At 44.6% G+C, this 27,434-nt stretch overlaps 2 protein-coding genes across 2 annotated transcripts in view; one reads left to right on the top strand and one right to left on the bottom strand.

Moving 5' to 3' along the window:
* Positions 1-73: 73 nt before the first annotated feature.
* dtl (denticleless E3 ubiquitin protein ligase homolog (Drosophila)) lies at positions 74-18,892 on the bottom strand. Its single transcript, XM_039737950.1, has 15 exons — positions 18,671-18,892; positions 17,938-18,063; positions 16,501-16,593; positions 15,229-15,290; positions 14,077-14,197; positions 12,774-12,839; positions 11,774-11,865; positions 10,643-10,716; positions 8,610-8,713; positions 8,267-8,371; positions 5,008-5,120; positions 4,690-4,779; positions 3,440-3,572; positions 2,179-2,879; positions 74-583 (listed from the first exon to the last, which is right to left on the bottom strand). Exons 1-15 carry the CDS (start codon positions 18,720-18,722, stop codon positions 518-520), a joined length of 1,998 nt encoding a protein of 665 aa, XP_039593884.1. The 5' UTR covers positions 18,723-18,892; the 3' UTR covers positions 74-517.
* A 63-nt stretch (positions 18,893-18,955) lies between these two features.
* ints7 (integrator complex subunit 7) overlaps positions 18,956-27,434 on the top strand; it is a 34,158-nt gene continuing 25,679 nt past the window's right edge. The window contains exons 1-4 of the mRNA XM_039737949.1: positions 18,956-19,150; positions 21,774-21,903; positions 23,917-24,063; positions 25,927-26,064. Of these exons, the coding sequence (XP_039593883.1) occupies positions 19,057-19,150; positions 21,774-21,903; positions 23,917-24,063; positions 25,927-26,064 (509 nt within the window). The 5' untranslated portion in view covers positions 18,956-19,056. The remainder of the gene's footprint in view (positions 19,151-21,773; positions 21,904-23,916; positions 24,064-25,926; positions 26,065-27,434) is intronic.

Raw genomic sequence — 27,434 nt, 5'->3', positions numbered from 1 at the left:
CGAAGTCCAAACAAGACCCGCCTTAACAGGGGGCGGTACCGTGAAAACCAATAAGAAAGAAGTAGGGCGTTACTTAAGGTAAAACAAACATATCTCTTAATGCATTTGGATTTTATTGGGTCGTCTGGTTAGAGCCATCCCGATGGCTCCGCCCCTTCACGCAGCCCGCGGCCTTCTCGGCCTGGTCTCTCTCAGGTCCGGTCCGCTACCGCGTGACACATAAAAGCGACTTCATTTAGAAACAAAGTAATAAACCAAATGTGACGACAGCACAGAAAACGAAGAGCAAGTCCTCTCAAATGAATGTGCCGTTATAAACGTCTTAAAAACATCCGACGGAAGCGCCAACTCAGAAAGGAAACGGCAATGCAACAAATCTTCCGTGCTAAGGTGCTGAGGAAACGGCGCGACGTCCCAGCCCGGTGAAGATGAACGTGAGTGCGGGGAGGAGCTCCAGGCGCGGCCGCCACAGTGCATTCAGTGCTCGTTTAAGCGAAAGGGACTCGCGGCCGCTCCTTCATTCGGGGCTGATCTTTTGGAAGTAGCAGGAGATCTTCTTCATGGATCCTGGGGTGCAGGGAAGCTGGAGAGGAGAGGAGAAGAGAAGAGGGGGAATATGAAGACAAATTTAGAAAGAATAAAACGAGGCTCCGAAAATCTCATAAAATGAACTTTTAAAGAACTACAAACATCACGTGCTTATTATCACTTCAGGTGAATCGGCCTGGGACGGGACGCCGATCTAGTTGAACTGTCGCACATTTAATGGAATTCACCCCCTCTCCATATTTAAGTAATTTTGATTGATTGATTTGATAACATTTAATTAGGATGCGAATTTTAAACACAAGTCAAACACTTTACCACAAACAATTCAATTTCTTTTCTTATTTCTCCAGACCTGCTTCTCCGCTTTGGGGGGTGGGGGGTGTAGGTTTGCCTGAGCTAACTGGATTGGTGGGCACATACTCAAGGGGCATCAGGGGGTTTCCAGAATGGGCCATTCCAAAAACACATTCCTTGTTTTGCCATTAGGTGGTCCTGTAGGCCAAACAGAATATTCAGTTTTTATTTATGTGTGGGACTTGGGTGACAAGATGGGGGCTTCAGTTTGAGATCCCACATTGTGTTCACAGCCCATCATCTGCTACAAGCTGGGGGTGGGCCGTCCATCAGTCCCAGTGAGAGTGCGGGCACACAGCAGAAGGGGCGGACATGGAAAGAGCCTGACTGGCCTTTAATGACAGGCGGCTGAGTGGGTAATGGTGGATTACAGGTTGGCACTGCTATCTCTCAGATGGCACTGCCATTTACTATACATGTGAGCCTGAATGTTCTCACTGTGCCCGTGTGGTAAGCACGTCAATGAACACTTTGTTCAGGTAGTGTGGCATTCCATCCAAGGTGGGCTCGGACCTTTTGCCCAAGGCTCTGGCCTCTCTGCCATCCTTGAACTGGATTAAACTGGTTTGAAACTGTCACCTTCAAAATGTGTATGTTGTCAGGTAAGAGGCACCATACACCCTACATTAACCCAGATATTGCCAATTCAACCAGTTGTCATATTTTAGTGGCCCACATGGCAGCTCTTCTCACCACTCTGAATGAAAGGACCCCCCGGTGAGCATTGAACACCGTATCCACACTGTGTGTTGGCACTCCCACCACTGAGCCCTCGCCCAGGTTGACAGAGGGTCTGTGAAACCTCAATGGGCACTGGGCGTCAGCCCCACCTAGTGGTCACTGTGGTTACTGCGCTCTTAAAGGACCAGGCTGGTGGGATTCTGGCTTAGAGCTCGCATGGCGCAGAGCCCCGCATGCTGCCCTCTGTTGCCCGGGAGGTGTTCTGACTTTCACTATTTAGGTGGCGCCTCAGCCATTCTTGGGCCCTGCTGGTTAGGCTGACTTCTAGTGTCCTGGGACCCCCCTAACCGTTCTCCTCCCGCTGTTTGTCCCTTTTCCTTTTTTTTTTTTTTTTTTTTAAGCCTGATTGCCAACTTTGTTGTTGGGCAAGAGCATGGAATTGTGGGAGATTTAACCCTAAGGTGCTGGAGTCTGAGGTGTGCTCTGGTGAAGCACCCTGTAGGGTACAAGCAAGCCTCCCAATAAATTGGTGCCACTGTCAGGATACCCCCAAAGTAAGGACTCGTTTCCCACCATATCGAAAGGTGAACATACCGGTGACACTGCGGTTTTGCCATTCAGCCCTTTGCTCGCTGGACTTCTTCGGTTCGAGGGGCTCCCCTGCCCACCTTTTAGTCTGTACCCCATGGCTGACAGCCAGTTTGAGCGGCCAGGAGAATTGTTCTCCTTATCTGATGGTCTGTGTCCATTAAAATGCTGGTGGTCTTCTAGAATCTTCTCCGTGGACTCCTTGTGGACCGGGCTGCCAGGGAGTGACCGCTCCTCCTCTTCCTCCTTCTCAGCCTTGGCCGTGCAGCAGAGTCCCGCCATGTCTCGTCTCCTCTTCGCCACGGGGTCCAGCTCCCGCACGCAGTCGCACTCCTCTGGACAGGTGCGGCCCGCCGTCTCACTCGTTTCCAGCCGCCGCTTGGCTCTCCTCTCCGAGACCGGTGTTGTGAGCGCCCGGCTCTGTGCCAGAGGACTCAGGACCCTCCTGGACCGGGGGGTACCTTGGCTTGCAGAACTAGAGGGCGTGGCGTTCAGCGTCACCCACCTCATGAGCGACGGTGATGAAGCAGTCTGCTTAGGAGTGCTGGGGGCGCTTTTGGGGCCCGGCGGGTGGATGGGCGTGCTGGAGGGCTGGGGCAGGTCCGCTCTGCTGGGGGCACAGGCTGCAGCTCGGGGAGAGGAGATGGTCGCTGGGCTCACGGCGAGTGGAGACGCCAGGGTCGTTTGGTCAGACGGAGTCATTGGCTCTGAAAGGGAAACATGAATGTGATTGACGGTTACAAAAAGAAACGAAGAAGGTGGTACAGCTAAAGCTGCGGGCACAGCCTTGGGCTGCTGGGAAAATTTGGATTAACAATGCAGACAGGACATGAAGTCTCTGCTGAGCTTTAAAAACGATTTAATAATCCAACCACGCTGAGCATCGGGGTGCCAATCGGCTCACTGATGGGCTGCCAGTCCACTGAGTCACATTGTGCCAACCTGCACATCTTTGGAAATGTGGGAGGAAAAGCAAAGAGGACACCACATACTGGAAGTGGGTGGGATTTGAACCCAGAGCCTAAACACTAATAGGGTGCCCTTTATACGGTACCCATGTTACGTGGTAGCCGTCCAAGCTCTAGCACCTTTCTTACCTGTCGCGCTCTAATTCTGTACATTGCTGTTTATCATGGCGCCCTGTTGCATGCTGGTCCATCATGCCAGTTAGACCCTCGCTGCACTCATCCCAGCACAACTGCTACTGGTTGCCCACTGTGCCGCTCTCATTTAATAACTTGGGAGTAAAAGCTTCAGACTGCTTTACCTGAGCCCTTGGACGTTTGCTTTTTGCTGGCCCAGCCTACCAAGTCGGTGGCCCTCAGGGTGGTCTTCTCTTCCTTTGCCCCTCGGTTGAGGCGCCAGACGCGCACAGTGTTGTCATCCGAACAAGTGGCGATCTGCAAGAAACAGGAGCGGGTGGTCAGAGCTCGGCCACATCCACAAACTAGAATAATAAGGCATTTTATTCATATAGCGCCTTTTCCATGCTCAGATTCCTAGGTGCCACTTTCACCTAATGGCATTCTCACACGTCACCAGTGAACAGAACATGCGTGCCTCTGGCATGAAGGAGCACAGGGACAGCATGCAAACTGTACACAGTGACAGGGGGCTGCAATTTGAACCGAGGTCCTTAGAGCTGCTAAGCAGGAGCCAACCGCTGTGCCATCAGGCACTCATGTGCCCGTGCCGCTCGTGTGCGCTCAAGTGTCAGCTTAGCATCACATAACGTGAAGCCACAACTCTGTTAACAGCCGAGCCAATGCGGAAACCACAAGTCACACGTTCAGATCCCAACCACTGCATTCGAGCATCTCAAAAACGCTGACCGAGTAACTTTGAAGGAAACGCGTGAATCATTTCACGAAACAGCACAAGTGATACCCTTGGGGGGTCCCAAAAAATAACATCTCATCGGGGGTCAGAACCGTGCTTTTGTTTTAATCAGACACCCGATGTCCTCTCACAGTGGGACCCACCAGACAAACCACAAACTATCGGCTCGGAGCACGAAGTTGGCGATCTTGTCGTCTTTGCCGCCTGTCACTCGGCTTGGGCTTGTGAGAAAGAACTTTGACCAACGGGAGTGGTGACACTTTAAAGTGCGCTGCATAATGAAGTGGCTTCATTCAGAAGTGCTGATGAGCTGCCTCATCTTGTTGGCCGAGCTGCACTGACTGAAAGTGTCTGTCATTCCAACAGATGGTGCATCAAACATTTGTAGTAATGCACCATCTGTTGGAATGACAAATGCAATGCATTTAGTTCCATACATTACCCTAGATATTCCAACAGATGGTGCACTACACATGTTGATTACTTCTATTTCTACTCATCTTAGCTGGGTAGCACAGCCAGTACATAACAAACACCCACTAACACTCAGCGTGAGTGACTATTGGAAAGGCGCTATAAAAGGAAGACATTATATGAGAATAAAGAGCCCATCTTCTATCGTAAGCATTTTTTTTTTTTTTTGTCAGGGACTCTCGTTTAAATTTTCCCCTTACTGACCTTCGTGAAGTCAGTGGGACACCAGGTGACAGATGTGACCTCCTGACAGTGGCCCTGAAGTAATATGGGGGGGCTCTGGGGTTCTGAAATCTGTGAAAGAGAGGAAAGAGAAAAACAATTAGCAACGCCAGCCACTTCTGCCAACCTCTTAAAAGACTGCGACTGCCTCATGCTGGCCCCTCAGGTTGACCCCACAGCAGTGATGACTGGGCCTTCTTGGTCATCTCATCTAAGGCCTTCACACCTCTCCGCAGGTTTGCCCCCCCGGGTGGGCTGACGGAGCCGCCCTCAAAGTGGCGAGCAGCTCCCACGACTCACCTTCCAGATGTACGCGTTGTGGTCACTGGAGCCGCTTGCCAGGAACTGGTCATCGGGGCTGACGCTGGACTTCACGTAAAAGGTGGAGTTGAGGTGACCACTGAAGACGGCCACTGGGGACACAAAGCAGAAAATGGAGCACGTGAGTCAAGGTGCTGGCCACTAATTGCATTCTGGGTAAAAAAGGGCACTGCCCGGCCTGTCCAGTGAAGTAGCTGTGGCGGTAGGCCCTTGGCAGTAACCTTGAGGCCTGCTGCTGATCCACCATTGGCCGCTACAGTCTTGTGATCAGCTTCTAGTGTCTTGTGGGAATACATTTTGCGTGTGGCGCCATACAACATGAACACTGGCGTAGTCGCAATCCTGTAAACAGCTGGAGCTTCTCATTTTCAGAGTCAGTTTGAAGCCATTACACCATTAGGGGCCCCCCCATTCCAGAATTATCCAAGCTTTGGTACTTTTATTATTTAAGTGGGCTCACCGCCTGTGCCATGGTTGGCACCTGCCTAGCACTCAAGTGCTGTTAAAAAAGGCTCCAACTCTCCACACTCACAAATCAGAACAAGATCCATCCATCTATCCATTATCCAATCCGCTATATCCAACTACAGGGTCACAGGGGTCTGCTGGAGCCAATCCCAGCCAACACAGGGTGCAAGGCAGGAAACAAACCCTGGGCAGGGTGCCAGCCCACCACAGGGCACACACACTCACCAAGAACAAGATGCTTAAGAAAATACAAGAATGGATGGAATATGCACCCCCCCCAGAACTGGGCACTTTTAACACATCCAACAGATGAGAGCCCCCCACTAATCTAAAGCCCAGAATGCACTGCACTGATGATAGCCACATGGGATCGTTCAGATTGTGTCATCGTTTTATTTCCATTTAATGTAATTGACAAAGTGATCAAATCTGTCCTGGTGCTGCCATGACCCCTGGTGCCAGGGTGACGTGACCCATCAGTGAAACTCACGGAGACATCAGCATATGTGGTGCCTTTCCAGACACAGAGGGAGGATAATAGAAGTGCATTACACGCCATGGAGTGTGACGAAAAAATGGGGTGGACAAACGGTTCATAAAGGCCACCGAAAAGACAGAAGAGTTTGAGGGCCGCAAATGTTGCCTTCATTTTAAACGAAGCCCTTTCAGGCGAGCTTCACTGAAGTGCCCTGCCGTGTGTAGGCGGATTAACATCCCGCTCTCACAAAAACCTGCCAAAACACCACGGGTGGGGATTTCCTTCCTCGGCAGCTGCTTCCTTACAGATGTGCAGTCTACACAGTGACGGCAGCGCCCCCTGCTGTTCAAGGAGACAGCAGAACACTACAGAGCCGTGAAATGCACAGAAGTGTGTGTGTGTGTGTGTGTGTGAGAGAGATCAGGCAGTCAAAGAGAACACAGGAGCAGACAAATGCACTGCCTGTCCTCGAAACAAAAAAAAAAAAACCTGCAAGTCAGGGAATTGTGGGTAATCGGCTTAGCTTTCTGCACAACTCAGAAAAGATCCTGTGCACAGTTACGGCACTGGCGTCAAAGTCAAAGCGTGGCTCTGCCTCGTCTGATGGAAGGGGCAGCTGAAACCAACACTCTGCCCACTTCTGCTGTCTGCCTGCGCCCTAAAAGTCGCCATCAAGGAGGGAGTGGACAGTGATGGCAGTACAAGTAGAAATAATTCTAGACTCCAATGGGGGGGGAATCTGCCTGGCTGTTGCCAACGGAATTTCATTTAGGATACCATAACATTATAATATAGCACCATGAAGTTAATACCCGATGACCTGATCTGCTGATATTTCAAAAAGATTCCTAATATTGTGATGGCCTTGTGTTCAGATGTTATATAATACAAGCATACGGAGAGGTAGAGACGTCCATGCGTAGATGTGTGTGGGTACTGAAGCACAAGTGATGGCTGCCAAAATAGAACTGCAAGTCAACTCTGCTGCTCCTCATCTTCTGTCTTTGGGTTTAATTGCAGCTGCTCTGCTAGAATTGTGATGGTCTGTAAATGATTCGGACACATTGGGCCTAATGAAGCTCATCAGCAGATTTCATAATCTTGCTGCAGGAAAATGGAGCTTTATGGGAACTTGTAGGCACTTCACAGCAGGAACAAAGAAAAAAGTGCATTAAAGCTCCTTGGTGTTTCGTTAGTAGACGTCATTACACGTTAGCTTGAGCCTGACTGACTTGGGTTTAACCGCAGTGACACAGACTTGTGAGCCTGACTGACTCGGGTTTAACCGCACTTATATAGACTTGTGAGTCTGACTGACTCGGGTTTAACCGCAGTGACACAGACTTGTGAGCCTGACTGACTCGGGTTTAACCGCACTTATATAGACTTGTGAGCCTGACTGACTCGGGTTTAACCGCAGTGACACAGACTTGTGAGCCTGACTGACTCGGGTTTAACCGCAGTGACACAGACTTGTGAGCCTGACTCACGCTCAGGGTTAATGCCAAGGAGGTTGGAATGCATTAGAGTAGTGTAGAGAAGTGCTGGCGGGTAGAGCCCTCTTTGCATCATGTCCTTTAAATTTACTAAATCGTTGTCTCCCAGGCTATTACAAGTAGTACGGTAGCAAACACAGTTGATGTATGTGCATGGAGCACCATAAAGCACGATATGGCAGAAGTTAGAGACATGGATGTTATAGAGAGAGATTGAGTGAATACATCATGTTGTACACAGGCACATAAGGGAGCATCTGCAAGGTGCCACCTCTACCCCAAATGCCCAAGAGGGTATGACCACTAAGGCCTCCTTGCGGAGGATGAGACGCGAGATGAACTCTGATGTCCCTTCCGGATTTCACCTGTAGGTCTCGCCTCTCCCACCCCAGGACCTCTCTAAAGACGTCTGTGTTCATTTTGTAAACCCGCAACCTCTCACTGATGATCAGAGATTCGTGAAGAGTCCGCAAACCTTGCCTGAAAATGGCCAACAGTTGCCTAGCATTTTCTTTTTGATTTCTCTCTCATTAAACAAAATGTCTGGATAGACCCCAAGCCTGAACAATGTCCCCTCTCACTCCTTGTTTCTCGATCATCACACATTAAATTCATAAGACAGTAGACAGAAGAACCAAACATTCTTGTGGCCGTCAGTGTGCATCGCATGGCTTGCGGGTCTTCTGTTGTATGCGGGAATGAAGGACTACAATGCCAACAATTAGGAGCACAAATGAAGTTGAGAAGATCAACCATCAGATGCTCACCAAAAGGAGAATGACAAGCGTCCACTTACCAGGCTCAGTTTTCAGTCCAGCCATGTTAAACATATAAATGTTCTCATCTGTGCAGTTGGCAAACAGGCTTGAGCCGCTGGAGTCCAACACAAGACTGGAGAAGCCTAAAGCAGGACATGGCAGAAAGGACAGACATCATTAAGACATTTAGGACTTTCCATCTTTCATTCTGAGCACACATCGTCACACGGGGGATAGCAGCCATGTGTGTAAGCAGAGGGGGACACAATGGCTGAGCTGGCTCTTCATTATGGGGTGTATGGGGAGTCGAGAACGACGTCAGGGCTCCTGAGATCCGCTCTGCTCGCCACACTTTTCAGAAAGAGCCGGAAGGAAACGTACCTAACTTCCGCAGGCTGCTGCCAGGGTAAGGATAGGACTGGAGGGGAACGGGGTCCTGCAAGTGGGCTGTGTAATTCTTCCTCAAGTCCCAAAGCTTGAGAACACTGAAGAAGAAGAAGAAGAAAACAAAGCAAATTCAAAATTGATTCAATGAAAACACAACTTTATTTTTTTACCAAAAGAAAGGTCAAATAATGCTTTGCTGGAATAAAACTGCAACTTCTTTAGCAGCATTTGTTACTTGTTTAGGATCATTTTGGGGATCATAGGAGGACAAGGACGAGGGACCGATCTGATGTGAATCTGGCAGAGGGCTTTGTGAACATTAACCCCCAAACTGCAAAACACAAGGAAACTTAACATGGCTGCAGGTTTTCATCCCACCCACTCACTCACATTAAACTGATCACATCAGGCCTATTAACGTTTCTCACACACTTAGACGTTTGTATTTTTTGCCATATGTTATAAGGCAAGAGATGGAGAGAGAAAGACACACAGATACACAGATAGAACCATTTGTTCCGAGGGGGAAATTAATCTCTTAAAAGAGCTTCTGTAAAAAGCCAGCCAGGCAGATACACACACAGACCCTCAAATGCTTAAAAAGAAGGAAAAAACTCTGATTAGCTGTGCCGGTGAGGCACTACAGAGGCATATTGCTGGTGGTATAAAGGACTCCCAGTCGTGTTTCTTGATGTGCTGCTTAATGATTTGTTGGCTGAAAGCCCACAGTGTTGGGGTGTCACAGAGAGAACATGCAGCGTTGTTCATAATGGCACTCATTCTCTCCTTTGCTACGACCACCAGGGGTCCCGAGTGTCTCCCATAACTGAGCCTACCCTTTTAATTAGTTTGTTGATTTGGTGGGTGGCACGGTGGCGCAGTGGGTAGTGCTGCTGCCTCGCAGTTAGAAGACCCGGGTCCTCCCTGCATGGAGTTTGCATGTGCTCCCTGTGTCTGCGTGGGTTTCCTCCCACAGTCTGAAGACATATTGGTTAGGTGCATTGGTGATTTTAAATTGTCCCTAGTGTATACTTGGCGTGTGGGTGTGTGTGTGAGCCCTTCGGTGGGCTGGCGCCCTGCCTGGGATTTGTTCCTGCCTTGCGCTCCAGCAGACCCCCCGTGACCCTGTAGTTTGGATATAGCAGGTTGGATGATGGATGGATGGATGGATTTGGTGGTCCAACACACCACACTGACCAACACAGAGTTGTAGACGATGTGAAGGATGTCACTACCCATGTTAAAGGGACGCAGTGTGCGAAGGATAAAGAGTCAGCTCTGCCTTTTCTTCTGTAGTTCTCCTGTGTTCTGAGGCCATTTTAACCTGTCATTAATGTGGACCCCCAAGTACTTGTAGAAGTGGACCACCTATACATCCACTCTGTGAGCAGTGACTGGATATGGACGCTCATTGGTGTGGTGAAAGTCGATAAGCACTTCCTGGTTTTTGCCGAGTTCTCCCCCAGCTTCCTCTCCTCTGTCTCATCCCCCTTATCAGCAATATAGACCCCAGTATTATATTAATCAAGGCACACATTCTACAAGCCATTTTGGTTTTCTCACAGTTAACACAGATATGATAACACAAGCACAGTAGGAACAGAGAAATATATGGAATGTGAATGGTATAATTGTGAACTGAAGTGATAAATTTAAACTACCATTTAGAAAGAAAAACAGAAGAAAAAAAATCATGTGAATCAGGAAAGAACAATGCGGGAAAAACAGATGGCAACAGTTCTGATTTCTTAATGGACACTGGGTAAGTCGTCACTTTAAATTACAAAAAATAGAAAATGTGAATGAAATAAAAACAAATAAATACATTAATAATGCAAAATTATTTTAGCCTAAGGCTGCAACATAAAATGTGTAAACATTGGGGGGGGCAGAATAGTTTCAGAAAGCACACACACACACACACACACACATTGAATAAATAGTAACATCCCATATAAGCTTAGAAATGGAAGAAAAAGCACTGGTGTAAAGAACAGAAGTATGATGGGAAATGTAAGTTTACAGACCCGTCAACAGCTCCAGCAGAGAGGAGCGAGTGCTCGTCTCGCATCAAAACTGCAGTCACACTTTGCTGAGAAGTCTGGGAAAAAAAGAAAAAGAACAAAATGACTTTCAGTAAAACAAACAATTCTCTGGTTTAGTCAGAACAATAAAAGGCCAAATCAGACGAATGTCCACTGCTGTGACTGAAGCCTGGAGTGTGGATGTGGTTGACATCACTGAGCCTGGCGTTTTCGCCGCATGTGTGGGTCAGAAGTCACAGCTGTAGTGGGACAAACACATTTAAACAGCAGTGGATGACTGCCCAGGGTTCTCTTAGTGCCCTCTGGTGGACAAATTCAAACACAAGTTGCCACTGTGCTCTTGGACATTTCAATTACCCATCGGTCTGGTGTGCAGTTTTCTCCTAACTAACATTGCAGTTATTGCCCCACTTTTTTATTTTTTTTGTACTTCTTTAACAACAGAATCAAAAATATGTAGACATCAACACAAAACGTGTCCAGTAAGGATTACGAGTCTGCAGGTCACCTGCTTTGGCAGCCACAGAATTTCACCCATCTTTGTTTTGTTTTGTTTTTGTTTTTTTTTTCCTCCCTGAATCTTTTATGAGTTACATAAAGTGAAGTGTTACATTTGGGACACAAGTGACCTTTCCGATGCCATGTGATGAAGTCACCTTCCGGACCTCAAAATAAAGGACATGAATAACTAAAGACACGTCCAATGCTCTGCGCGATGTTCGTTTATACATTCTGTTCAGTTGCTTATTAATTAAAAACAGGAATTCACAACTAACTAGACTCAAAAATCAAGATGAGCACAGCGCTGCTTCAGCACGCCAGAGTCCTGGTCTCAAATCCAGCCAGCCATTGGCTTCCTTGTGTTGGTGTTGATAGCCCAAGGGGTCACTGACACCTCTAAACTGGCCCTAACAGAGTGAAAAGGAACAGCAAGTCCCCCACAGGCCTCGCTCGGTCCGGTGTTGGCTCTCTCTTCAGTTCTTTTGGGGGGTTTGTAGATTTATTCTCTTTCCAAATGAAAAGATGGTTACTTGGATTCTCTCTAAAAGCCACCACATAACACAATTTGTGTGGCTTGTAACCGACGCCCTTAAAAGATGCCAACATGCTTACCGGCTGTTTCTTCTTCTTCTGTTTCAAGGGGGTCTCTTTGCTGGGCTTGTTGTGGGCACCACTGATCTGCTTCACATGCTTGTAAAACCCGTCTGCAGAAAGAGGAACACACTGTACCTTAGTGCACACTTTGCTCAGGCCACCCCCCCTGCCACATTGCCACTGAGGATGATCTGCCATTTGCTCAGGATGGCTAAGAAAATGTATTCCAGCAGACAAACAGACTTGGAAGCAAATGAAGATTAAGAGGGGACGTGATTGAAGTGTTTAAAAGTATGAAGGGAATTCGTGCAGTGGATTGAGACGGTGACTTTAAAATGAGTTCATCAAGAACACGGGGACACAGCTGGGAACTTGTGAAGGGGAAATTTTGCATAAACTTTAGGAAGTTTTCCTTTACACAAAGAACGATAAACACTTGGAATAAGTGACCAAGTCGTGTGGTGGACAGGAGAATCTGAGGGACACTCAAATCTGAACCCGAGGTTATTTTGGAGGAGTGGGGTGGATACGATTGGCGAGCTTTGTTGGACCGAGTGGCCTGTCCTCATCAAAACAATGTTAATATTCCAAAATTAGAAATTCAACACAAAGTGTGGAGACAGAGATTACTCAAGAAGACTCAAAGTGGGATGAAAGCAATTTTATAATTTTGTTAGGTGTTGACAAAAACGTAACAGTAAAAATGGCTGCTTGCATCAGCCGGGGAATGTACCCACAGTACTGGTGCCAAAATCAGACAGAGCACTATCAGAGAGACCCCAGTGAGGACGGGCAGGAAAATGAATAATTCATGAAGGACACGGAACATGGCAATCAGCTGAAGCCTTTGATTAAACACCACAGGTTTTATAAAGTGGTCTGCAGAGTTATGGCCATTCAATAAAGAAGCAGACATGCCGTGCTGTGCCATGTAGTGGGCCTGTCTGTTAGGTAACCGAGTCCCACAGGACAAGGGAGTTTGCTTGCATCACATGCACAATCCAGAATGACGTCTTACCTTTCTTACTGCATCGCATGTCCCAGACCATAATGTTGCCATCTCGTCCACCAGTGCAGAAGACGGCTGAAAAGAAAGAAAACAACGGGATATTCAGTGTGAATTTAACAAAAAATGTGATGTGTCCAGCATAGGACTTTACCAGACATGAGCTGTGATCTTATCAGAAAAATATGTGGAATAAGTGAAACAAAAGACATCTAATGACAAATGACAGTATGCTTCAGCTGGGGCACCACAAATGTTGCAAAAAATTAATAAAACCCAAAACTCCCAGAGTAAAATCTACTGGGCTTCTGATGTTTTACCGCGCCAACTTGACAAAGCTTCATTCTTAAAAGATCATCTTCACTGACTCGCACCCTGACTAGCGCAGGCCACGTTCAGGATGTTTAAAACTGGTAAATCTGTAAACTCAAAATGTGTCTGTAGGCGCACACACTCACTCACTCACTCACACACACACACACACACACACACTCACAATAGCAGAAAGTTGCATTTTAATCCCAAGGGCCCAGAGTCAGTTTTCAAAAGTTCTCCATTCCTGCCCCAGCAGCCACTTAATCACATTACAAACCACCCGACCGCAATCGCCGTTAGCTGTCATTGCTTAAAGACACAACCACTTAAACACGTTCTGATGTCTGCTTATGAAAACTCCTACTATACTCTCGCCGATTTGCCATGGGTGCTCTGTAACGATGGTCTTGGCTGGTGAGGACACGATGTGGCAGCACTGGAAACTTGGGAAAAACTAAAAAAAAAAAAAATAAAAGCAGCTCTGGAGACCCCCTTCTTCATTAGCGTCTAATCCAATGCGGGGCCGTGGGATGGACAGAGCCGATTCCAGCAGCACAGGACACAAGGCAGGAGGCAGCCCTGGACAGAACGCCAAGCCATTGCCAAGCACACACACACACAGTGCCAATTAGCAATTGCCAGAGTCACCAAACTCTGGAAGAAAATCTCATGCAGGCGATACGCAAATGCCACACTGACAGGACTGGGCGCGAAATTCAAACCCAAAATGCTGGATTTGGGGAGCAGCTGAGCTAACCACTGTGCTGCTACTGAGGTGCCAACCTACCTATGCCAAGGAGTCTGAAGATTAAAGTGTCACAAATGAACATTATTAATAATATGCAGGGGGCAATGTAAAGGTGGAGATCTCAACTGGGGAGAGACTGGTCACTCTGAGTGGACTTCCAGCCCCCAGGTGTTTAATTATTAAGGACACTGATTTTGCTTCGCAAGAAATTCAAACAGAAAGAATGGCAGATGCCTTCAAACCAAGACTTACCCTTTTCTTGCTTTGCAAAGGCGACAGATTTGAGGCTGCACTGGTGCCCCTTGAAGATCCCCAAGAGCTCACTGGTTTTCACATCCCAGAGCTTGGCAGTCTGGTCTCCAGATGCCGTTACCTGTGACCAGAAAGAGGCATATGAGTGGGAGTTCAAACTGGAAATTCCTTTAAAATCTCCCCTCGACTTTCTCAAATACTCAGATGTGGGGATGTTTGAGATATTTGAGGAGTAAACCACAAGACAAGGATGATATTTTTATTTTCTGTACATTAAAGATCCATCACCAACAAATCAAATTAATAGTATACTGAACAATTATTATAAAAGCTAAAGTACCACTTCCAGTCAGCGGAAACAGCTACAAAACGTAGATTTCTATCAACTTTTGGGCTAATACTCGTATGTAAAATTTGTTTGTCCAAAGTGAAAGCAAACTCAAGTTATTGTGTTCACACACACAGACATAATTCCAAACATGGTATTTTCGGACTCCGGGAGGTTTAAAACGTTGAGATTTCGATGAAATTGAATTTTTGGACAATTCCAATACTTTGTATACGAGAAAGTAAAATCTTTTCTTGTTCCAAAAGACTTATCTATCTACATGTTCCCAGTGCACGGCTGCCATTACTCGGGTAGTGTGGCCTACCTACCGCCTGTCATAGTGGGCTCACCGTGAGGGCTCCACTTAATGTGCTCATTTTCACAGGGCTTAGAAATACCAAAATAATGACATTAAAGTTGAGGACTGAGACCGTTCCTTGAAATGGTGGCGGGTGCCACTAGCACTCAATAGCTTGGTAACCTTCTCCTCCTCCTCCATGTGTATCTTTGGTGTGAAGTGCCCCTTTAACTAAATGTCCACTGCATTCTCAATTCATTCTAAAGTAGCACAGGCTGCCCCTTTCTTAATTGTGGTCCTAAGTTTTAAACCCCCCTGTCCTGTCACATCTTATCCTTGAATTTTTAAGACTGAAAAGATTTGCCCCTTTTCATCATTTTTTTTATTGCTCAGACCCAGCCTCTCTGGACAGCACAGCGATGTCCTCCTCATGACGCACAGACACAACTATGACGCCTTTCATTGTAAAGCCCACTGAAGGGGGACTCACACGGACCCTCGCTATAAACTTTCTACTTTGACTTACCAGTTTATGTTCCCCTGGGACCCAGGCAATATCGAACACCGCGTTTGAATGAGCCAGCCACTCTGCAACAGTAAAAGAGAATTACGAGAATTATATTATTATGTTGGTCTGATCTCGAGGTGAGCCACTTTATTGGATTCACATCAAATTTAGCAACCTAAAATCACTGCTGGGGAAGCCTCCACACACAACAAAAACAACATCAACATTTATTTCTAGAGCTCATTTTCATACAAATAATGGAGCTCAAAGTGCTTTACATGATGAAGAATGAGAAAAGAGACAAAGTAAGAATTAAAATCAGAGAACAGTAATTAACATAGAATAAAAGAAAGGTCCGACAACACCCTGTGATGTGAATGATGGCTGATCTACAACAAGAAGGTGAGGCAACTGGGTCTGAACTTCAAAATCAGGACAAGCCCACCCTGTGCTGAGCACCACACACACACACAAAAAAAAATTTTAAAAATCCATTTTCTAACAAACTATTCAACGTTGCTATAGAAAAGTTGTCATGCTTGGGTGCCACAGGGTCACCTTTTGAGCTCATCAAAGCTGAGCACTACCACTCCAGGACACCAGGGGTGTGATTGCTAACCACCTTGCCTCTTTTTCCACCCACAGCTCAGAGAAGACGTCCAACGAGGGCAACCGACTCCATCCCGTCTGGTCCAGGAGCTATAAAGCCAGGAGGAGTCGTCCGAATCACAAGCCTGACCTCCGTGTACAAGCATCCTTGTGTTAGTTAGCCAACGCCTAGAGAGATTTCTGTTCCATTGAACGTTTGCTATTTTTGTTAAAGACCTTCTCGAGTAAACAGGGGGGCCTGGTTGGCACCCCAACACTTTGTGCGAGTTATGTATATTTGCTGCCTGCTTCCATTGCGGATAGTGAAGATCTACAAACACCAGGCTCTCACCTATTAGTCATCTATGGTGACTGACAGAAGGGGTCCTTCTTAAAATAGAGAGCTAAAAAGAAAATCTACAGAGAATGAGTTGTTTCTCTTCTAATCATGAAGGCCTGCAACCATCATGGGCATAAGGCAGGAAACGGCCTCAGACCGGGCACTGCTCCATCACTGGGCCCCCACAATCTACTGGGGCCACTTGTACATGTGTGGAGATGTAGGTGGCCCCCTTTACCTGGCCCCTAGGACAGCATGCAAACTCTGCAGTGCCAGCCATTGCACCACCAACATGAAACACAAATGAGACAAACAGGCCCCAGATTCTGAGACCCCGGGTTCACATAACAGGAGACACAAACCTTTAAGAACGGGGGTCCTGCATGCTTCCGTGTCATACAGCCTTATGATTCCTTCTTCATTAGCAACAGCCAGGACGTGCTGGATTCCCTGAGCTGAAAGGGAAGAATGACAAGACGTTAAGAGGCTCCATGGAGAGAATGCTGGGAAACGAGTCACACCTTCTACACCAAATCAGTTCCTGTGAAGAAAAACTTTGTAACATTTGTGTGAAATGAAACACTCGACACATTTCCAACTGCCTCCCAGTGTTCTCGAGGAAGAGTTCATTTTAAACTAACAGCTGGAGTCCACTGTACACATTCCTGTCAGACACTTCATTTGTGTCACCTCATAATCTCCAAGGTTCAGCTCGTCCCATCTTTCCTCACAACTCCTACCTGTCAGTCCCAGAATTAGCTCAGCTGCTCTTCTCTGGACTTTGTCACAACATGGAGATCAACACTGCATCCAGGCCAGGCAACAACGCTGGAATAGGGGACTGACTTCCTGACGGCTGTCCCAGTGGCACCCACAGAATCCAACAGAGTAGCCCGGCTCATGAACCGCAACTCCTGTGCTGCCCCTCTCGGATGTCCAAATAGGAAGGTCTCACCAAAAGGAATGCAGCCTCCCGCTGTCCCTCCTTCCTTCTGGTCTCCTGATCGGTATTCTCCTTCACCCAACCATTACTCTGGCCTCCCGGTCCTTTAAAAGAATTCCATCTAACCCTGCCAGGACACCGGCCCCCCATGCACTGTCCGGAACACAGGCCCTCCATGCCAGGCTCCTGGCTGAAACAGGGAATGCCACGTCTCTCATCCAGACCATTTGTTAGTGTAGGTAAGGGAACGGAGTCCATCTCAGCTGGGATGCCAGTCCATCCATGACAGTAACTTTCCTTGACTTGAACTGCCCACATTCGGCGCTGTATAACTTAACATCCTATGGCCTTCTTGATCGCTTCTGTCCCACCATGGATGTAGATAGTGACCAGTCCGTTATGAGTCCCGGGACCTTCTCAAGGTGCACAGTCCAGTTTCAAACCTCCCATTGTGCATTGAAATCTTAACGTTTTTACTTCCTGGCTGCAAACCTTTATAGTTTCTGTCATAAAATGTCATCTGCTCCATCTTTGTTTCTGTGCTATGTATACTAGAAATCCATATATTAAAGCGCCACAGTTAGCATGATATTTAATATCCGAAAAGACTGCTTCCTCCCACATCCCAAATACGTGTATTAACTGGTGGTGGGCGCTGTATGGCGGCATCCCGTCCAAGCTGCGGCTCCAGGGATCTCGGGACTTGACAGAAATGTGTTCGTTTACATTTATTTTTAGACATCAGATGTATAACCGCCGCACATATAAGCGCTGGGTGACACACACGTATATATCGATTACTATAATGCGAGACAATCGCCTTCGATCTTCCACACGTCGCCCATTCCCCGCTCACCTGATGAGAAGGTGCACCCGAACGGCGGGACGACGGCCCCCAGCTCGCCATAGGAGATGTGCTCATCCGCCCGCGCGCACTGGTAGCCACCAAGCAGGGAATGCAGAGGGAGCCGCGGCTCTGTTCCTAGAAAAGAAAAAAAAAAAAACCTGATCAACACAACAGGAAGTGGAGAGATCGGGAGGATCCGCTAGAGTGACGGAGGAGGGTGGCGAATGGCGACCGCCAGTGTGCAGCGCATTCACGACGTAAATATTGCGCTCGAAATTTGGAAGGATGGACGCATTCAGTGCTTTGATCAGCTGCTGAGGGTCCGATAAAATCGTCTACTCGTCTGGTGGCGCCCGCTAAAATAATCGGAAACACCAATAATAAACTTCTTGTACACATTCAGACGCGCTGAAACACAAGCAGACAAGCACTTGTTTAACCGCAGTTTATACTCTCCCCGCTAAGCACCTTGTTGCACTGGGAAGCAAATGGCAGGACGGTGTGACTGAGCTTTGGCGCCACGCATTGTAATCAGAGTGATGATTGTCTCGTTTGGAAGTAATAAAGTCGCTTAACGGGGACAACTTTTGGTAAAAAAAAAAAAAATCAAATGCATAATAAAATAAATAAAAAACAGGAAACATGATCGCTATGAAATCGCTGTGCTTTATGGTCGTAGCGCCATAGGCTCTAAGGGGCTCGATCAACAACCCCCTCCCAAATAATACAAAACTTAACTAACCGTTACATTTGCGGCTGGAAATTCCTCGCCCGACGATAGCTTGAAAAAGCATCTTTTAATCTGAAATCGGTGCCGAATGCCGTGCCTTCGTTTTGCACAGATCACCTCCTCCACTCAGTATGGCCACGCGCTCCCCGCTCCCCTGATTCAGAAAACTCCCGCGAACCGCAGAAACTGTTTGCAAGACAAACTCCCCGCTAAAATGACGTCCCGCTCTATGATTGGCGAAGTGGCGGAAGTACGTTTCTCCCCCGCCCGCGCTCCTTCTTCCTTTCCGCCGTTTTTTCCGAGGTGGACATTTCCTGTCGCGAAGGATTACTGGGTAAAGTTACCGGTCTTGGGCATCTCTCTAGTTTGCTACTGTTCGGTAGCGGAGGAAGTCGCGGATGGCGTTATCGACAACTCGTTCGTTTTTGTCCGAGGCTGGTTATGGAGAGCAAGAGCTGGATGCCAATTCTGCTCTAATGGAACTTGACAAAGGTACTTGTGTATTTTGGTCAGCTAGAGTGACAAAGGACCCGATGTTTCTTATCACCGTTTCTCGCAGTTACCTGTATTTTCTGCACCTGGCTTGTCTTTATTAACGTCGATACTGTTCTGTGCGGTCTTACAGGGCAGCGTAAAGACGCGTTTTCTTCTTTTCCTTTTCCAAGTGAATGTCTCTGAAGCATTTCACCTTCGTGCACGCGTTTAAAGCCGTACGAAACAAAGCGTGTGGTCCCGAAAACCTGCGGTTTAAGTCCCGTCCACTGGGGCCAATGGTGTACCCGACGAGATTATCAGGCTGCGGTTACAATTCTGAATAACAGCGTCCCGTCCAGGCCGCGTCTCCCAGCGATGCTGAAGAGCCGCAGCTATCATGTTGGAGTTTTAGGTTTTCGAGGTTAAAAAGTGGCCGATTTTAAAAACTGCTTTATTCTTGGTGCTGAGTGCATCCTCAGTTCTGTTACTTGAGGGGATGCTGCCGACTTCTGGATGACTGTTTTGTGTACTGTCATGATTGTTCTTTGTGCTCCTCTTAAGTATGTGTAGTGTACTTCTAATAACGCTAGTTTTCAGTTATATTTGGACTTGTTTTCATGTATCTATAATAGTGCCTTATGTTTAATACATTACTGCTGCAATGTATTAAACATATGTAGTAAAAGCATATCTAAAATAGTTCTGTATAAAGAGTTACATTTTCAAAACTGTATTTTTAAAGATTTGCACCTCCATTTTAGAAACTTCAAAACCTTCTTGAACAATAGGTGTATGGCCCCTGTAAGGAATGGTAATAAGAAACTTTTAATATGGTGCTGCCATACACTAACATATCCAGTGATGCCCACCTCCGATCCTGGAGGGCTATTCTTGTTGTTAACTGAGCCCATTATTTAATTGCATGACTTGTTGGTGCTCTCAGTTTGCCTCAGCAGACATTTCCAAGATGATTGATTTTTTTTTTTCTTTTTTTTTCTAAATGCGCTAACCACTTTTGTGGAGTGGAGCTGTTCCATATCACTAAAAATTTTATCTAACTTTTTTTTCAAATATTATCTGATGGACAAGTATTACTGGTCATGGTTGACACATTTTGTCTTTTCTTTAGCTGTCAAAATATTTAAAAAATATTGAGAGTTCTGAGTCTTGGTTACCATTAAGGAAAAAGAAGTCAATTAGAGACAAAAACTGATTAAGAAAATTAGTGCAGCAGTAGTAGGCCTCCAGGGTTGGAGTTGTGTACCCTGATATACACCAGACAACTGGAGTGTGAAGTGGTAGTTTGTTTGTTTCCCCAGATTATTTCAGTTATTTTCAGAATAGAAAATGCCATCTGTGCCATGCAAGTAAAGCAATAAGCCGGGTATTCCAAATGAGACAATCTCTCCTATACTGGCACCCAAGAAATGTATTATTGTCGTAACATCTATTATATTTTTATGCTATAGAAACAAAGGCTGTCTGTGAAGCGTCAGCGTTGTTGTTTAACATACCATACTTTCTTAGAAGGTTGGCGTCCTTCAACATCTGCAATAAGATGCTGCAGATGTTCTACCAGACGGTGGTGGCGAGTGCCCTATTCTACGCGGTGGTGTGCTGGGGAGGCAGCATAAAGAAGAGGGACGTCTCACGCCTGGACAAACTTGTTAGGAAGGCAGGCTTTATTGAAGGAGTAAAGTTGGACAGTTTAACATCTGTAGCAGAGCGACGGGCAATAAGCAAACTCCTGTCAATCATGAAGAATCAACAGCATCCACTTAACAGGATCATCTCCAGGCAGAAGAGTAGCTTCAGTGACAGACTTTTGTCACCGTCCTGCTCCACTGACAGACTGAGGAGATCGTTCCTCCCCCACGCTATGCGACTCTTCAGTTCCACCCGGGGGAGTAAATGCTAACATTATTCAAAGTTATTGTATGTTTTTACATGCATTGTTATTATGCTTTAATTTAATATTGTTTTTTGTATCCGTATACTGCTGCTGAATTATGTGAATTTCCCCTTGGGATTAATTATCTATCTATCTATCTATTGCAATAACTACTTTTTTTTAGAGAGAAGGTTGATGTACCACTCGGCACAGAATTTGCCTTTTGAAAAACATGAAACTTGCCTTCCTAGTGGCATCCATATAGACATGAAGAAGAAAAAAATAAAACTCTGTGATAACATTAACATTTTCATAAGGAACAGTAACATTTACTTCATTTTAGAGTGGACATTAATAACTGCTTCAGTTAATTCAGAAGGTTTTACTTATACTCACCATACATAAGGAGACACATGTCAGTCACCGAAAATGTTATGTCTGATTTTGGTTAAAAAGTTGTATGGCTCTGAGGAGAAAAGGATTTCTGGAGAGGTGTTTTGGATCACGTCCCGTTTTCTCCCAGTTACATTAACTTATCTGCTCCTGTAAAACTGGATGAGTTTCTTTGGTTTTATAAAGGGTCACGCTAACTCTCACTGAGGTTTATTCCTACACCAATGTCTGTATTTGAACCGCCATAATTCTCAGATAATTTGAAATGTGCATTCCTTCCAGAATGTTGTCTGTGCTCCAAATGTGCTGTGTTTCATAAATAACAATATTAATATCTTTATTTTTGTTTCCTTCCAGGGCTTCGGTCTGGAAAACTTGGAGAGCAGTGTGAAGCAGTAGTTCGTTTCCCCAGATTATTTCAAAAGTATCCCTTTCCCATTCTAATCAACTCCGCTTTTCTTAAGTTAGCAGATGTTTTTCGACTGGGGTAAGTATAAAATGGCAATGCCTATGCATATCTCCTTGAATATTACAATTAACTTATCATAGTGAATTATTGAGATTCCTAAAACAATTCCTTCTGTGACCCTAGGTAAAGGTGAGTGTGGATGCAGTGGCATACAACCCATCAAAGCAGTATGTTTGTTTCAGCTGCAATCATGTTACAGTTGAGTAGGATTTACACCCAGAGTGCTAAATCCAGAGGACAGCAGCACTGAAGGAAACCCTGAGCCTTTGAACTATAATATGGTGTGCATCTCTGTAAAGGACAAATGTGAGCATGAACCAAGGTTGTGATGCACATTTAAACAAGCAGGGTAAAAAGATTAATTCAATGTAAAGTCAGCAATATGGAAGACAATAGCAACCAACTCCAGCTGTGTAAAATACAAAGTGCAGAGTCCTGGTGAAATATATCCTAACAAAAGCAGGAAACGTTATTTAACAAGGAAATCAAAATGGAATCCAAAAAGAGACAAAGAACAGAATTTAATTTAGACATATAGTATATAAAACTCCCACTGTTCAGTGTGGTACTGAGGTGTGTCACCCATTGCACGGGTACACTTGGATCTCAATCTGGATGGGTGCGGCAAAGTGCTGTAATCGGCACATGCTCCCAGCCTCTCTCTAACTCTCATACAGTATACAATATTTTACATAGTTTTAGTAGAATTGCTGATAATTAAGATTTGATGGGTGATAGGAAGCAAAGTTCAGGAAGCACTTGGGGACTTATGCTGACACAGCATTCACATCTTCAAGGCAATAAGCAAGTATGTACAGAGGCAAATTTCTTTCATCAGAGTTGTCAGTTCAGACGTAGCAGCACTAAAAGATCTGCAAAACAGAAGTACAAAGTGTGTTGCTGGCTGTAGAGTTTTAATCAAGTCATCGGTAAAGTCCCATTCTGTACTGGGCCCATGAAGTATTGTTACTCTTTTTCTTTATCTTTGCATATGCTGAGTGGTTTACTGTTATCCCTACAGATTCTTTAAAGGAGTAGATTAAGACACTCACTTTGACTAAGGTTTAATCAGAATATTCTGAGGCCTGACAGAGTCTCTTAGTGCACTATTCAGCCAAACTCCATCCCTTTTCCAAAAGAGAGCATTTATTGTCCAGAAGAGTGTTTTGGCTAGATAAAGAGGTTGTTACCTATGTTTGTACATCAAATGGTTAAATTATATTGCTGTTAAACTCCTGAAGTAGTAAGAGAGAAATTTTCTGACAATTGTAACTGTATTTTAGTTTCCAATCAAAGCTGATGGCCACAGGTAAGGATGGGAAAATAGACTGAGCAGCATAAGCTTTATCTATGTACCTAGCACTTGCTTCAGCAACACGGTCTAAACAAAATACATGGAAATTCAGCTCCAACACTGATTAGTTGGTCAGTCTCATGATCACCTCTCCCTATAGAGTTAAACAAGACTATGAGGTGATCGCCCCTTACCTCAAGGGAACAAACCACTCTTTTCTGGGGGAAGGCCTAACTACAATATTTGTGGTGCTAATTCTCAAACGATATCTCACTTGGCTGCAAACCATTCCCATGCATAACAGAGATCTCAACCTGATGAGGCCCAGAAAACATTGTCTGGAGACAGAAGAGGTGCAAACTTTAGATTCCCAAATTCAATACTCTCTAAACCATGGCAGTGGGTGGTTCATGTTATTCTTATTCCTTCCTCTTTTTAAATAATCACTGAACATGACATCCAGCATCCTTTTTTTGTTTTGTTTGTTATAGAAAGTTACTGTATTTACCACAGTCTTTCATAAGCCACTTTGAAGAATTTCTCCATATTAAGGAATGGTTCTTGCCTTGCACCAGATACTTCCAATAGGAGCCTGAAATTGGTTAAGCAAGTTTGTGAATGAAATGCTACTATAGGCTTGATTGGAAATTCCATTATGTTTGTTTTTCATGTTCCTTTAAGGTAAGGAAATGGTACCTACAGTATTTAATTTAAATCATTATTTCAACTTTGTGTAGGAACAACTTTCTGCGGCTGTGTGTGTTGAAGGTCACTCAACAAAGCGAGAAGCACTTAGAGAAGATCCTGAATGTGGATGAGTTTGTGAAGCGAATCTTTTCAGTGATTCACAGCAATGATCCCGTGGCTCGAGCAATCACTCTCAGGTATGGCGAGCACAGCCACATAGACTCCATAAGAAGTCAAGTCAAATAATGCATGAGTGTGACTTCAAACACTTGTGACTGTATACAGTACTCCCATATATCTATCTGTCTCGCAGTATTATTGTCTGCTGTATAGTATTTGTCATTGAGTTAAGTATAACAGTAAAAGTGTTCAAAAATGTATATTTTATTTTATTTTTTTTCACTTTGGTCATCTAATTTATATTCTTTATTTCTGAAATTATTAATTGACTGGCTTACCCTTCAAGGTCAATTCTTGCCTTGCTTCTCTGGCTGCTACTGCATACTCCATCTTCCTATGTTAACCTAATAAGAAAGTCAAGGATGGATGAATGGATAACATTTTGTTTTGCCCGGTAGTATCTGCGCTATTTATTTTCCTAAATTATATAGTTGTAACAAACCTAACAAAGCTTCGTAAATAGATAACTGTTTGTTACATCTGTTTTAGTCTCAATGGCAGAAATGTGCAAGCACTTGGTGGACTTGTAGGTATTTAAATAGATAGCCACTATAACAAAAAAAAAAAAAGTCAATTCCAGAGGGTAACCAAACCTTACATTTTACATGTTAATTTTTTAACAGCATCTTAAAAAGGTTTTTTAAGACAGTTCAATGAAACAAAGTTAAGATGAAGAAGCTTATGGTGTTTGGTTATATAAATGGTCAACATGATAGTGCCTATTGGCTTCCACGACAGTGATGTATGTGAATTAAGGGAGAACTGTGAATGTCTAGTGATGCTTTCAGGTCATGCTCTGAACACAGAACTTAGTCATTAAAATGCACCTTTCTAGGCAGTAGTAGGAAGTGGCTGAACAGCCGGGTTATGTGTTAAACACCCTCAGAACTTGACAGTTGCCAGTCATTCAAAACCTTCTCTATCAGTTATAACCTTTTTTTATTTCATTATAACCTCTTTAAGAAATTATCTAATCATTAATCTTCAAGTACATGGTTCACTATCAATTTGAAACGGTTTTATTGATGTCTGTGAGAATTCTGAAGTCCTGGGTTAGGTCTGCTCAAGGCTAAACAGATTTAATTCCATGCGCCATTCTGAATAGGAAGTGTCTGTCAGTCGCTGGGCACATTTGTTGTCCACCCTCTGTATAAGATCTACAGCTTGCTGTGTCTTTTTTTGTAGGGTGATAACAAGAACTACACATAGGACTCCAAATTCAGCCTCACTAGTGACACACAGGGCCTGAGCCCAATATCCCTTGATTGATATTCAACATTTTGTTTTTTTATTGGCTTCTATACGTTACATTTTCAATGAAAATATACTTAAGTCCCTTGCTTCCAGTAGGGCAACGTCCCCTCTTGTCATTAATTGAACTGGCAAGGTGTAATTTCAGCGTGATCTTACTTTAATAGCAATCCTTAGAAATTGATCAACTTGCAATCCATTTGAAAAGTTTCTTTTACCTGAGAACTTATCACAGTGCTCTATGCTTGCACTTAGTGACGGACACTATATAAAAATAAACTGAACTGAGTTGAATTTTGTTTTTGAAGCCTTCTTATTGCATTGTGGGGTTATTTGAAGAAGTGGCACATCCAGGTAGTAACTGGTGCAAGACACAATCCATACCTGGATAGGGTGCCAGTTAAGAGTAGGGCATACACTCACACTTGACCCGTTTACATTGACATCTTTGGACTATGGAATGAAAACTGAGTATCTAGAGAAAATGCAGAGCCATATTTAGAACACGAAAACTCTATAGCAGCAGTAAACACCTGTGCTTTATTTATTTATACCGAAGAAAGAGCTGGTCCTATTGGTTGTTTGCCTGAATTATGTTTATGTATACTTTTTTTTTTTTTTTTTTAAAGAATTGTTGGTAGCATGGCATCAATTATTCCAGAGAGGAAAAATGCTCATCACAGTATTCGCCAGAGTTTGGATTCTCATGATAATGTGGAGATTGAAGCAGCTATATTTGCTGCTGCTAGCTTTTCTGCTCAGTCCAAGTGAGTGCTTCATTTCCTAAGAATTTGTTGATGTATTGTAGCCTTTGTAAAGGTTTTTTGAACTGATTCATTTCTGATACTGTCACTTGGCTATATAGAAAATGTAATGAGAAAACACAGACTTGCAGTAACAGCTGCCATTGTTATTTGTCCAGACATTTTGTGTGTGTACAGTGTGTGTATATATATATATATATATATATATATATATATATATATATATATATATATATATATATATTCTGGCAACCTCCGACACTGAGCAAGGAAGAACTGGACAAGGCACATGTCCATCACAGTTCACTTGCACACTTGCTTATTCTCAAGGCCCTGTGCTCAACTAAACCTTTCATTGTGCAGAACAATGCTTTTAATGAATTAGAATTAGAATTAGAACAATCTAGACGAGAACAGGCCATTCAGCCCAACAAAGCTCGCCAGTCCTATCCACTTGCTTCCTCCAAGAAAACATCAAGTCGAGTTTTGAAAGTCCCTAACGTCTTACTGTCTACCACACTACTTGGTAACTTATTCCAAGTGTCTATCGTTCTTTGTGTAAAGAAAAACTTCCTAATGTTTGTGCAAATTTACCCTTAACAAGTTTCCAACTGTGTCCCGTGTTCTTGATGAGCTCATTTTAAAATACAAGTCTCGATCCACTGTACTAATTCCCTTCATAATTTTAAACACTTCAATCATGTCACCTCTTAATCTTCTTTTGCTTAAACTGTAAAGGCTCAGCTCTTTTAATCTTTCCTCATAATTCAACCCCTGTAGACCTGGAATCAGCCTAGTCGCTCTTCTCTGGACCTTTTCTAGTGCTGCTATGTCCTTTTGTAGCCTGGAGACCAAAACTGCACACAGTACTCAAGATGAGGCCTCACCAGTGCATTATAAAGGTTGAGCATAACCTCCTTGGACTTGTACTCCACAGATCGTGCTATATAACCTAACATTCTGTTAGCCTTCTTAATGGCTTCTGAACACTGTTTGGAAGTTGATAGCTTGGAGTCCACTATGACTCCTAAATCCTTCTCATAAGGTGTACTCTCGATTTTTCGACCGCCCATTGTGTATTCAAACCTAATATTTTTACTTCCTATGTGTAATACTTTACATTTACTGACATTAAATTTCATCTGCCACAAATCTGCCCAAGCCTGTATGCTATCCAAGTCCTTCTGTAATGATATAACGGATTCCAAATTATCTGCTAATCCACCTATCTTGGTATCATCTGCAAACTTAACCAGCTTGTTACTTATATTCCTATCTAAATCATTTATATATATTAAAAATAGCAGCGGCCCTAGCACTGACCCCTGTGGAACACCACTCTTAACATCGGCCAGTTCTGATGAGGTTCCTCG

Source organism: Polypterus senegalus, chromosome 16 (genome assembly GCF_016835505.1).
Source record: "Polypterus senegalus isolate Bchr_013 chromosome 16, ASM1683550v1, whole genome shotgun sequence".
NCBI classification, from domain to species: domain Eukaryota; kingdom Metazoa; phylum Chordata; class Cladistia; order Polypteriformes; family Polypteridae; genus Polypterus; species Polypterus senegalus.
Note: the sequence above shows the minus strand (reverse complement) of the source record. Positions and strands in the feature narration are given on the sequence as shown.